Here is a 14,282-nt window from a genome sequence, read left to right on the forward strand (position 1 = left end):
AGCATTAATACCATTCCCTTTGTTAATCTGAGAGTGTCTGCAGCCCTACCACTTCTTTCTGTTCTCCTGTCAGATCCCACAAGCTAAGCAGGAATGGATCAAGACGAGTTAGGAAGGATGCTCCTGTGCTTAAGCCAGTGGAATGAAAATAAGGAGACCTGGGTCTGTTCCCACCTCTGCCACAGACTTTTATACCAGTTCTAGGACCTAAATATACTGGCAAACACGTCAGTGTCAGTGTAACTGCAGTTACAGTTGGGGTTTTGCCCGTATAAAAATGTGGTAAAAGTAATCACTCCCCTAAATGATATTGCTATTTTGCGCGCGCGCACACACACACACACACACACACACACACACACACACACACACACACACACACACACACACACAGACAGACAGAGAGCTGTTTAAAGAACATTATTTAAGGTTGCAAAGACAAGCCCCAGCTATAATACTGGCAAAAAATTTTTAGTGTGGATCAGTTCTTAAGGGTGCTATAGGAAGTGGTATTGGCAGTACAGTCAGTGGCACTCTACTTTCTGAATCAATACTCAGCTAATGCCCCAGCATGACGCTGGTAGGTGTTGTACTGATGGCATTGCTCTTCTTTTCAGAGGACAGACACTAAAACTGATATCCTGATTGCTGATGGTCAATAAAGATCCCAGGACACTTTTCAGATGGGTTGGGGTGTTAGAACTTGTTCTAGACAAAATTGCAGCTTTAGTAAACAATATAATTGCCCAATTTCATTGCAGCGTTCGCTGAATTTGATATCCTTACTAAACTCTGTTGTGTAGCATAGGTGTAAATGGCTGCTGCTTCCCAGCCCAGGACTAGCTGCATTATGTCAATTGACTATCTTTATACGATCTTAAATTTTAAAGTGCACTGGGTTTGTAAGATGCTACATGCAGGTATTGTCAAATTATTGACTTTCAGGGGAGAGATCCCCCCCACCTTTTTTTAAATTGCTCGGGGTCTGTCATCTTTTCAACTAGGCTGATCAGTTACTTTCCTTCACAAAAGCTTTACCGCATTCTGTGTGTGCTTGGTTTCTATGTGCTTTGAACCTCTTCTGATGACTCACTCAGCTCAGGAAGGAGACTGAGTGCTTCAGTAGGTGTTTATTATTATTTTTTGTTCTACTCTGACTTCAAAGTATTGTCGTGGCTGCATTGTCGATTAGCCTCAGTGTAGCTTTATAACTCTGGTCAATTTACTATAGGGCACTGTCTACAAGGTACAACTGCATACTGTAAAACAAATTAAGTGCTTTGCTTTGCCTCTGACCTAATGGTGCTGTGTTCTTTGTCACTGTTGTCATAGGTCTTGGAAAGTAACTTTTGCACTGATATCAGCGTATACTGTTTCTTCTTCAAGGGGCTCTGCATATTCCCTCTTACGGGTATTGTGCTGCCTGGTGGTGCATGCTGATAGGCTCTTTTCTAAGCAGTGTCCATTAGAGTGAGCACAAGCTCCCTCCTATGTCTTCCCAAAGGTTCCAAAGGTTAGGCTGTATAAGGGGGTGCTGGGCCCTCTACCGCTTCATTTCCTTCCAACTGCTGCACCAGATGGAAGTGAACAGCTCCGGTCCCTCAGATCTGGGATTTTTCTAGTGGTAGTGCCTTGTTACTTTGTAGTTGTTGTCTTTCATACACATTTTAGTATAAGCAGTTTGTTTAGTTTAGTATAGATAGTTTAATATAATTTGTGAGAATCCGTGTATGATTGTGGGACCACAAAAGAAGAATGGCTTTAAGAAATGTGCTTCATGCTCAGCTGTCGTCTTAATGTCAGATGAACATGTTAGGAGCTTTACGTGTCACTCTCCTCCTGGGTGTTCCAGGCGTGATAGTCTGGAAAATAGAGCACACAAGGATAGGCAGAAGAGTACAGGTGCTTCTATTCATAGAACCTCTTGTTGCTAAGCTGTCTGGTTCCAGAGGGTCATTGGATCTGAAGACTAAAAGGCCTGTTTTTTGGCTCCAGTGGCTTCTATCAGCAAGGCTAAGTTGTCTAAGGGTTCCAAGTCATTGGAATCTTTGTTGGTACCGCTTCCAATCCTTCAGCTAAAGCTGTCAAGGCTTTGAAGGCACCATTGAAAGAAAAGGGCTGTCTGTCTACTAAGGAGCCTAAAGCCATGGCAGTTCTGAGTGCATGGGTTCCTAAAGAGAAGCAGAATGAGAAGACTGTCATTGTTAGCAGTGCTAGATCCCACACATCGGACTTATTGGATCTATCCAGTTCTGACATGGCCTCTATGATTCCAACTTTGAAACCTAAATCTCTTACAGATTCCATTTCAAAGTCCAGTATCATAGAGCTGAGTGTTTCTCCTAATCAGATACTCCCCAGGCCTGTGGCATTGGCTCCTTACTGTTCTTGTTTTGGGACCAGCCTCAGATCCAAAGAGCTTGTTAACAGTAGTGGCTAAAGCCCAGCTTCCTTCATCTGAGTGTTCCCCTGATCTGAGTGAGAGAAACTTGATGATGAGGAAGAGACAGTCTTGTTGGGTTCTGTATCTACCTCTGTCTCCTGAAACGAGGAAAGTAGAGAAGATTTAGTCTTTCTCCAGATACACTTCTGCACCCTCTACCTGCGACTCCAGTAAGAACTGAGGCAGATGTTTCTCACTTTTTATTTCTCTTCACTCTACGGTTCTGTTGCTATCTTTACAGTGACCCATAGCAGATATGAGCTTAACTCCTGCGTTAAGAGGATAAAGCAAGAGCCTTATTCATACCAAGTTATGCCACAAAACCCCATTTCCAAGGAACCTTAACCACAAGGGCCCCAACAACCCATTTTCAGGGGCCACTAACCCCTGGGCTCCCAAACCCCCAGAGCAACAGGCCCTTACCGTAGGGCCCCCTAACCTCCATATCCAGGGGCCCTTAACCCCAGGGGAGCCAAAACCCATTTACAAGGGGCCTTTAAACCCAGGGGCCCCAAACCCCCATTTCCATGGGGCCCTAAACCCCTGGGGCCCCAAACAACCCTTTACAGGGGCCCCAAACACCCCTATCAAGAGACCCCTAACCCCTGGGGCCCCAAACCTTAGGGGCCTAAAAACCCCATTTCCAGGGGTGCCTAACCCCTGAGGCCCAAAACCACCATATCCAAGGGCCCCTAACCCCTGGGGCGCCTAACCCCTGAGGCCCAAAACCACCATTTACAGAGGCCCCAAATCCCTGGGGCCCCAAACACCCATATCCAGGGGTCCCTAACCCCTGGGGCCCCAAAACCACATTTCCAGGGACCCCAAATCCCAATATCCAGGGGCCCCTAAACCCTGGGGCCGCAAAACCACATTTCCTGGGACCCCTAACACCTGGGGCCCGAAAGCCCCATACACAGGGGCCGCTAACCCCTGGGGCCCCGAAACCTCATTTCCTGGGGCCCCTAACCCCAGGGGCCCCAAAAACCCCATATCCAGGGGCCCCTAAACGTGTCCAGTCGGCCTCACCAGACTCCAACTCTCTCTCTGTCTTCATCTCCTTTGTCACCCTCTCCATAACACCCACCTCACTGTAGTCAACTTTTCTGCCAGTTCCCCCATCCTCGCCTCCATACCTCTCCCCTTCCAGCAAGAGATGCATGTCTATTTTTTTAATCCAAGTGTGATTACAGCCCCCAAAATGAAAGGCCACCCAGAACTCACAATTCACAGCCAGCAATCTCAGTGAGGTCTGTGATTCCTCCAGTCATTAGTAACTCTCAGTTTAACAGTATGAGGCAGCAGAACAACGCCATTTTGGGTGGGGTGTACTTGTCAACCCATGGTCCATGACCAAATCTGGAACATTAACAGGACCTTGTGCCAGAGACACACTGAATTTCAGATCAAACAAGTAACCATTTGAATTTTTAGAGCACTTAAAGAAATTGAGGTTTAATACTCCAATTCACGAGCCAGATTCTCAGTGAGGTCTATGATCTCAGTCATTATTACTCTCAGTTAAATCAGTATGAGGCAGTAGAACAAAACCCATTTTGGTGGGGTGTAACTTGTCACCGCATGGTCGAGCCGCTGCTGCTGGAGGGGCTGAGATGCCGGCGGCAGCAGCTCCCTGCCGCCGGCAGCCCAAGTGTCCCCGGGTCAGGGCGCTGCCTCCGCAGCCGGGCAGCCCAGGGCGCCCCCCCCCCGGGGTCAACGAGCCGCCGCCGCAGCCGGGCAGCCCAAGGGGTCCCCTGGCAAAGGGAAACCCCGGCTGCCGGCTGCAGCAGAGGTGCTCTAACCCTGGGTCAGGGCGCCGCCGGAGTGGGGGGCAGGCAGCTCCCATGGAGCTGCCGTAGTGGTGCCTGTGGATGGTCCATGACGCAAATCTGGAACATTAACAGGACCTTGTGCCCCAATGAGACACACTGAATTTCAGATCAAACCAAGTAACCATTTGAATTTTTAGAGCACTTAAAAGAGTTGAGGTTTAAAACATATCAAATGGGGCTCATGGAAACCATCTATCTGTGTTTCTGTATTGGCATGTACACACTGTAAAAGAGAACAACTTCTTAAACACTATTCTCAGTTTGGGTTTCCCAAAGATTTAGTAAGTGCCATGCGCTATCCCAGGTTAAAAATTGGCAGACAGAGACCATTTTTACCTTCATCACATCAACAATTTTGATCCCCAGGTCTGCGAAAAAATAAATAAATAAATAAAATAAGGCCATTTTCTTAGGACTTATATATCCGGAACCTCTGGCTCAGCTGACCCCAAATTTGGGTTGCTTACTTACCCTGCGCTGTCCAGAGGAACATCATATTTCATAAGAATGTAACTAAACTGCTACCCCACTACAGCATTTTGTTAATGGCTGGCTACACATCTCTCAGATTTCTGTCTATTAACCATGATCTTGGAATCTTCCATGAGGTTTAATATGGGCTACTGGTGTTAAGAAAGAAGAATAACAGATGAAAAGATAGACAACATTAGGCATTACAGGAAGGATATTTAGCTCATGTAAATTACCATAACTCCATAGCACTAAACTAATTCATCTCATCTTTGGAAATGGCATAATTGACTATATGGGGTTATGTCTGGTTTACAGCAGCTGGGAATCTGGCCCCATTGATTTCAATGGAACTGCAACAATTTACAAAAGGGGGAGAACTGACAAATTTAATCCAGTGGAGCTATGGATGTTTTATACCAGCTGGAAGTATGGACCCGTTCACTCCAATGGAGCTACACTGGTTAACACCAGCTTCTGGTCCTTTATAGATGTTCAGTCTCTCTGAGATAACTACAGCCCATATGAATTAAATGTTTTTAAAATGTCATGAACCATTGCACCTGCAGCCTAGCCATTAACAGTTCCACTCTTGTAATTAATCCCATGGCACAAAGAGACATGGAAGGACAGATGGGTTAAGAATTTTTGACTCATCTTTGGTTCAGATGACAGGCAAAGTGTATGGATCTGAAACTGTGTAACGGACTGGATCCCAAGCAGGTGTAAATCAGCCACAGCTCTGTGGAAATCAATAGGACAGATCCCCAGGTCATTTAAATCATTGTAGTTCCACTGAAATCCAAAAACTGGATCCTGAGTTGGCATAAATAGCCCTAGCTACTCTGGAATCAGTTGAACTGTGTCAGTTTACACAAGCTCAAGATCTGGCCCTTAGTTTTCAGTCTTTGACTCTGGTTACCTCTTATAGTGTGTCTGCACTGCAATTAAAATTCTGCCACTGGCCCACGCCAGCTGATTTGAGCTCACAGGGATCAGGCTAACAAGTTTTTAATTGCAGCGTAGGCATCTGGGCTCGGTCAGGAGCCTAAGCTCCAGGACCCTGCGAGGTGGGGCAGATAGATAAGCCTATTACTTATCCTAACAAACTCATTTTGTCATAATGATATATTTTTAGATAGATAGATAGATACATAGATTCTCTGTTTGAAACTCTTCCACGAGTCTGCTGCGTTACCTGGGAGTTTCAACAATTTGGGGGCTTTTAGATGCTCCATCTCCATGATGACTCCTTTATTCCTTCATCACAGTCCTCTTTTCTCTGTCCTCTCTTCTACCTCGCTCTGGTACCATGTGTTGTGAATTTATAAGGAGGAGAAACATTTTGGAGTCTACAGTGTAACACATTAAAGAACTAAAACATGTTCCAAAAGCTAAAGGAGAGCCCAGAGCTCCAAGCTGTGTGTCTGGCAAAGGTGACACTAGAATGCTAGCCCCAGTCCAGTGCTCTGCTCTTAAAGACACAGAACATACTCCTAACACATACTAACCCTGGGCATCCACTTCCCCATCCTACTCTACCATTTACCCTGAAAGGACTGTGTGCAGCTCTGTACCTTTAACACCATGTTCTTAGTAACCCCTATGAAGCCCTGTTCTGTCACACCCTGTGAACTATCATTACTTCATAATGTGCTCTCAGTTACTCCTGTGCATGCCTGTTGACTTCAGGGCTTTGGCTCAGATGTCCCTGGTAAGAACTTTGTCTGTGATGTTGCTGATGATATTCCAGCCAGGAATAACATCTGTGCTCACCAGATAGAAGATCTTCACTGGCTGGTAGTTTTTTAGCCCCGCCGAGGACCTGGCCAATTGACTACACTGGAATGATGTTGATTTACACCAGCTGGGGATCAGTCTCATTGATCACAATTTAGCTATGCTAATTTACATTAGCTCATTGATCTATGGCATCTGAGAATCTGATTCTTTATCATCAGCAGAGTGATTCTAATCTACAGCAGTGGTAGAGCTGTCCCATTAGTGTCAACAGAGCTGCACAAATTTACTCCAGCAGGGTATCTGGCCCTATGGAGTATAATGAAGCTACACTGATTTATACTTACTGGGGAACTGGCTCATTGACTCCAATGGAGCTGTGCTAATTAACATCAACTTTCCTATGAGTTTCAAGGAAGCTACACTGATTTATGTTGTCAAGCATCACCAGTGTGGTGCTCTGCTCCATCCAATGTTGATATCAGTCAGCTGCACGCGTGTGTTCTCCCTGTGTGCTTCCCCTGCTCTGAGGATCGCTGGCACACCAGACCCTGAGAGAAACCCCAATGACCACAGACTCTGCTAAGGTATGAAGGCACCCAGCCAGATTTATTGCCAAATGAAACAGTCTCTAGCTCCTCGGATCACATGTCTAAAATTCTACTAGTACATATATGCTCCCTGACAATGGACTGGCTTAGTCAATGGTGGGATTTACCACTGCCCCCCTAGGCCAGACAAAGACAACCCCTTAGGGATGCATTCTTATACATAGGTACAAACAAGTGTCTTGATGTATTGAGGTACAATCCCTCTGTGTAGCAAGGTGCCGCCTCTCACCTTTTAGATGTTGGTTCGATTAAAACAACCCCATTCATCATCAAAAAGAATAAGGAGTACTTGTGGCACCTTAGAGATTCACAAATTTATTTGAGCATAAGATTTCTTTAATGGATGCATGTAGTGGAAAATCCAGTAGGAAGATATATATATATGTACACAGAGAACATGAAAAAAAGAGGTGGATCCGTGGAGCTATCCACCTCCCCTTCCCCCCATTCCCCGCACACACACACAATGTAGTTTCTGTGGGTGGAGGATGAAGGAACACCACATGGCAAACCCTGGAATTGACCCAAAAGAGTGGAAAAGACTCCACTATAGTCCCACCCTCCCCCAGTAGAAGAAGTAGAGGATGCAGAGCAGCAAACCTGGCGGTTGGAGAAGGGTGGGAACATTCTTCCATCAACCTAGCTACCATTATTCGGGGAGGTGGAGTTACAACAGTGACAGACAAACACTCTCCATTGCTGTGGTATGTCCTAGGTAGTGTCTACACAATACATTATGGCAGCATAGCTGAGCTCTTACCATTGTGCTCCCTTGAGCAAAAACTCCCCCAAATGCAGATGGCTACCACAATGCATCACTTAAGAGCCAAATTCAATGCTCAACAGATGTCTTTCTATTGACTTTAGTGAGTACTGGGTCAGACCCTAAAGGCCAGTTTTTCTAAAGTTTTTAGGTGTCTACAGATGCAGGATATGCACCTAATGGGATTTACAAAGGTTCCTAAGGAGGTTAGACACCACATTATTTTGATTAAATGAGAGCTAGGTGATAGGCACTGTTGAAAATCCCTCTATGCACCTATGTGATCATTTGACACCTACATACCTTTAAAAATTAGGGCCCTTAGGCATTTAAAATGCAGATAGGCAATTAATGGGATTTTTCATAATCATTCAGGTGACTAAATCCCACCTCACTAAAAACCTTTCAAAATCTGGTCCTAGATCTGGTTAGGTGCTTTGAAAATCCAACAAGGTGCAACCTGCGCACTGAGTTTCCATTTGATTGTTCAAATCCCTTAGCTGGCTTTGAAAATATTCATTTTGATCCTTAAAACTATATATTACTTGAACAAGTTTCTTAGAACCTCAGGCTCTCTATCTTCAGGTTCAAAGGAAAGGAAAAATAATTTGGTTTAATTTAAGTTGCTGGATGGGTGTGAGGGTGCTGGGTGGTGGTAGTGGCTAGTGATATACTGGAGGTCGGACTAGATGATTTGATGGTCCCTTCTGGTCTTAAATGCTATCCTACTTGCTTATGTTGCTAATTTGTTTTCTAGACCACCAAATAGTTTGTTTTTGTCCTGAAGAGACAAACAATAAATAATTGTACTTGATAAATTTACTTTTTATTTACAGAATATTTCAACTGCCTTTGGGTGATAAATTTTTTTCCTTACAGAGAGAAATACTTGAATTATTTTATTGTCAGTTACAAACAAACAAACATACATTTCTTTCTTTCTTTCTTTCTTTCTTTCTTTCTTTCTTTCTTTCTTTCTTTCTTTCTTTCTTCTACATTATTGCGCCATAACCATACAGGGAAATTTATAGCAAACTTAACAGAATGAAATAGTTCTCTGGGCAGTTTATGATATATAGCTCAATTAAACACAGAACAAAAAAAATAAATATGGAAGACATAGGGAAGATGATATTACTTGAAGATATTTGGGCATGTCTACCAAATAGCTGGAAGTTGAAGCTAGAAATAAATTGTATATTTTTAATTAACCCTTGGAAAAAATTACTGAGGTATGTGGTGAATCCAATCAAGACTCTTATGTTTTTTTTCTAAAAGTTATGCTCTAGAAATTATTTTGGGGAAGTTCTATGGCTTTTGTTATACTGGAGGTCAGACTAGATTAACACTGTGGTTCTTTCTGGCCTTAGATTCTATGAATCTAGATAGACTACAGACAAGATATATTATAAATGCCGATGGGAGAAAACCCTATAAATGAGGTTACCCAATACTGTGCATGACAAGACCCTGTTTTTAATTCCGTATAACTTCCTAAAACTTTAACCATTTGGGCTGAATTTTTTCATGGTTGGGTGTCTGCCTTAGTAGGAAATTTTCTTAAGAGTTCTGCAAAAAAAAAAAAAGATTCAGTCATTTCCAAGAAAGAGATTATGGGAAAATATATTGGTTCCCCTGTGTTAACAAAGGGGAAAAATTCTTTTTTTCGGACACTCTAGCTCTGGTAGGCACTGAAGCAGAAAATGAAATATGGGGGGGGCACCCTGGTGTCAGGGATGCACCTTTTGCTGGTTCCATGAAACAGCACCCAGACTTGGCCAAGTTATGAGAATTTGGAAGAATCTCGATTTCCACATGCTCAATAGATGCTTCTTAGAGTTGTGGGCTAAGAGCTCCTATCCAACCCCGCAGAGTGTGCTCCAGCTCCAGGCTAAACTGGCAATGTTGGACTTCCCTGGAAATTGCTGATATCACACTAGATGATCAAAATGGTCCCTTATTACCTTAAAATCGATGAATCTATGATATACACCATAATCTTATAATCTGATCTGCTAGTAAAAAATGCCATGGAAGTCAAGAGCCATCTCCCAGAGTTGTTGTGTGACCTGATCAGGTTAGGCATTGAAAAATCTATCTGTGTCTTACATAGGAAGCCTGCATAAGTGCTGAGGAATGTTATTTAAAATTAGGCCAGAGGGAACCCCAACCCAGCCCAAAACCTAAAATGCTGCACTGGGCAGCCAGAGCAGGAAATGGGGAAGACTAAATGGACTTTTCTGTAGAGCTGGTTGGAATTATTCAGGTATTAAAATCGTGGTGAAAACTGTTAAATTTCAACAAACTAAGGTGAACATATTATGAAATGTTTCTTATATTAAGGTTTTGTTTTTGTTTTTTTTTTCCTTCGACTAAAGATTCTCATTTGATTTTTCAATTATCTGTATATCTGGTCAAAAGGTTCTGACTATCAAAAGTTTGACAAAAGTTTATTTATTTATTTATTTATTTCATTTTAAAAAAAGTTTCTCTTCCCATTTTGCAAACAGATTTAGAACAGGTCAAAGTTTTTCAAATGTCAAAATTCCAATTAAAAAAAGTGAAAGTTATCGGAAGAAATTCAACAAAATATTTATGAATTTCCCTCATTCGCCCTGTTTTAACTAACTCTACCTTTCCTTCTCTGATTTCTCCAGTTGTGTGAAAAGATACTCTTTTCTATTGTTTTTCTAAAGGCTCCCTTCACCTCTTTGTTCCTCAGTGTGTATATTATGGGGTTCAACACTGGGGTCACAACTGTGTACATGAGGGAAATCATTTGATCACTCTCTGGGGTGGAGATAGACTTGGGCCTCAGGTAGGTGAAAAGGGCCGTTCCATAGAACAAAGTCACCACCATGAGGTGGGAGGAGCAGGTAGAGAAGGCTTTACGCCTTCCCTCTGCTGATGGCAGCCTAAGGATGGTGGAGATAATGTAGATGTAAGACACGATTATCATCAGGAAAGGGCTCATGATGAACAGCACTGACACAGCCAAGACCACAATTTCATTTTTGGATGTGTTGGTGCATGCCATCTTTACCACCGGTGGGATGTCGCAGAAGAAGTGGTGGATATGGTTGGAGCCACAGAAGGGCAGACTGAAGATCCACGTGGTCTGAGCTACTTCCACTGAGATACCGATGGTCCATGAAGCAGCCGCGAGCTGCGCACACACCCGACCGCTCATGATGGTTCTGTAGTGCAAGGGTTTACATATGGCTATGTAGCGGTCATACACCATGACTGCTAGGAGGCAGCATTCTGCTCCTAGCTGCTAGGAGGCCCAGGATGGTGAAAACATACATGTGGGCAGCGCAGCCCACAACGGTAATGGTCTTTTGCTCCACCAGGAGGTGAACCAGCAGCTGAGGGACCACACTGCTGGTGTAGCAGACTTCCAAGAAGGACAGATTCAGCAGGAAGAAATACATGGGGGTGTGGAGTGAGGGGTTTAGCTTTATAAGGAGGATAATGATCAGGTTCCCCACCAGGGTGACCAAGTAGGTGGCCAGAAACACCAGAAACAGAAGGATTTGGAGTCTGGTAAGGTATGAAAACCCCACCAGGATGAACACATCAGAAATGGTCTGGTTCTCATCAGGATCTCTCTCAGAATATGTCATCTGCAGGAGTGACAAAGAGAGAGACGCTGGAGCTGAATCTGAAGAATACCATACATGTGCATATGAATCATACAATTCATACTGGTTTCCTATGTGTTGGGATGCTTCAGACAAAAACCTGCTGCAGTTCTATATGTAACTGGGCCCAACCATCATTGAATGTAAACTGGTGTCGCTGCATTGATATGACTGTGATGCTGCTCCCCATATTTTTCATAGTAATAGTATGATATGATTGTGTCATAATCCTAATATATTTTATTTAAAATAGGTTATATGGGGTATCATTAGAAAGGTATGATTTACTGAATATGATTAGCTTATTAGTATGCATGAATCATTGTTTTATCTAAAGTAAGCAATGGTGACTATACATCTGTACTACAAAAATGTTTGCATTTGGGGAATGCCCATCAGAAAGAATACAATCAGTCTGGCTGGCTAGCTGGGAACAAGTCAATGGGCCATTAGGAAGAACAATAGGTCTTTGAAGATACTAGCCTCTAATTTATGGCTGCTTTCACACTACAGGGTCATGTGCTCAAGTTAAATGGTACTGGTTTCCATGATAAAACACCAGTATTTTTCCATTGAGGGGTATGGGAATCACACTGAAAGACAAAGGATCCTGCCATATGTAAATCTTATTTAAGGGGAAGGAGTGAGATAATCGGGGTTCATTCTTCACTGAATCCCCACCCAGGATGACTGCTGGAAACATCTAAGGAACAAAGAAAAAGTGGCAGATAAGGACTGAGCTGACGCTGAGAAGGTGTCTGACCTGTGAAAGAAGTACCTGGAGTTTTAAGCTGCAAGCAAGAGCAGCTTGCTTTCAAGAACCTCTGCAATCTGCCTAAATCAACATTTAGGGTGAGAAATTACTACTTGTAAAACCATTTCTTTATATATTAAGCTTATATTGTGTTTTTTTTATTTGCTGGCTAATCATAGAATATAGAAGATTAGAAGAGACCTCAGGAAGTCATCCAGTCCAACCCCTGCTCAAAAGAGACCAACACCAACTAGATCATCTCAGCCAGGGCTTTGTCAAGTTGAGCCTTGAAAATCAAGGATGGAGATTCCACCACCTCCCTAGGTACCATTCCTGTGCTTCACCACCAATCCTAGTGAAATAGTGTTTCCTAAATATCCAGCTAGACTCCCCCACTGCAACTTGGCCATTACTCCTGTTCTGTCATCTGCACCACTGAGAAAGCCTAGTCAATCACTTGGAACCCCCTTCAAGTAGTTGATTTGTTCCTGATCCACCTTTTCTCTCCTCCAAGTGTTCAAATGGATTCCTTAGAGCTGCTTCATGATATTTTGCAGGGCTGAGGTGAGGCTGACCAGTCTGTATTTCCCAGATTCTCCTTCTTCCCATTTGTTAAAGATGGACACATATATTTTCAATCATCTGGGACCTCCCCCGATCTCCACAAGTTTTCAAAGATAATGGCCAATTGTCTGCAATCACATCAGCCATTCCTCTCAGCACCCTCAGATGCATTAGATTGGACTCATGGACTGTGCATGCAAGCTTTTCTAAATAGTCCTTAATAATCTGCTTTATCTTTTGCTATCCCTCATAATCACTTAAAATCTTTTGTAGTTAATAAACTTGATTCTGATGTTTCTAGTTTGTGGAATTCATAACTGGGGAGCAAAGTTGTGCTATCTCCTCTGCATTGAGGAGGATGGTGAATTTCTATGAGCTTATGCTTACAGTTCTCTGTGTTTTCTTTCAGTTTTTGGGGGCGCACTTGGTGATGAGCAATTCCCTTAGCTGAAGCTTCCCATGCAGTTCTAACTCAGTGTCTGTTCATTCCACAGCTGGGTGGGCCCAACCTGAGTGTGTCCTGGAGGAGGTTGAGGCCTGGCTCAGCAGGACATGTAAAGGACCAGGCTGGTGACAGTGATGAAGTGTTATCCATTACCTCAGGTGGCCCCTGGAGAGGGGGGACACCCATCACAATGTCCACTTGACACCAGTGAAAAATTAACTGATTTACAACAGACGGGGTTGATAAATTTACTCTAAAGGAGCTACATCAGTTTATACCAGCAATGGAGCATATCAGTTTCGAAGCACAGGGGTTTCTGTTCTTCCTCTTCAAAAACTTTTCTTTTCTGTATACATGAATATCAAAAGGGGATCAAGCTTTCTTCTTTCTTCTTCTTTCTACAGACACATTTATCAAATAAATCTCAAATGAGAGCAAATTCTGAGCTCATTGAATCTTAATCACAGGATTTCTTTACAATAGCAAAATATCCAACTTAGTTCCAATTCAACATAAGTGAGGACTACTCACATGAGTAAAGGGTGCTGCTGAGCCAACATGACTGAAGTCCTTTTGAAGAATGAGAAGCATGATAAATGCTGAAAAAATGGGGGATTTTGGCCTTTCATGGTACTATTAAATGTTATATCTTCCCTACATATAGAACAATTTAAATATTCCTGCTTTAATCATCACAGCATCCAAATATTTGTTTCTCTCAACTACAAAATAAGGCTAGCCAGTTGTCCTTTTCTGGTGTAAATCTTAACAGCTTCATGGGTATAAAAAGGTTTTACTGCTTTACACTTGAAGGTGCTAAGGGTATGAAAATTACAATATTTCTTATCGCTCATTTTATTTCAATTTGTCATTTCGTGTCATGCCTTTATTAGAAACCTTGTCCAACAAATAACCTAGAAAAAACATCTGTGGAAATTGTCTCTTTGTACATCGTAGGACTTTCTTCTCATAAAAATTCTTTATAGCAAGGTGATAAGACAAAGATCCTCCACTG

The 14,282-nt window shown here is 43.0% G+C and overlaps 1 protein-coding gene across 1 annotated transcript; it reads right to left on the reverse strand.

Annotated features, from left to right (window-relative positions):
- Positions 1-10,480: 10,480 nt before the first annotated feature.
- On the reverse strand, positions 10,481-11,486 carry LOC116837192 (olfactory receptor 10A4-like). The gene is given in 2 exon segments (XM_032801415.1): positions 10,481-11,128; positions 11,130-11,486. Coding segments are annotated over 2 exon segments (1,005 nt in total).
- Between the last annotated feature and the right edge of the window lie 2,796 nt (positions 11,487-14,282).

This window comes from Chelonoidis abingdonii, chromosome 3 (assembly GCF_003597395.2).
Source record: "Chelonoidis abingdonii isolate Lonesome George chromosome 3, CheloAbing_2.0, whole genome shotgun sequence".
In the NCBI taxonomy this organism is placed as follows: domain Eukaryota; kingdom Metazoa; phylum Chordata; order Testudines; family Testudinidae; genus Chelonoidis; species Chelonoidis abingdonii.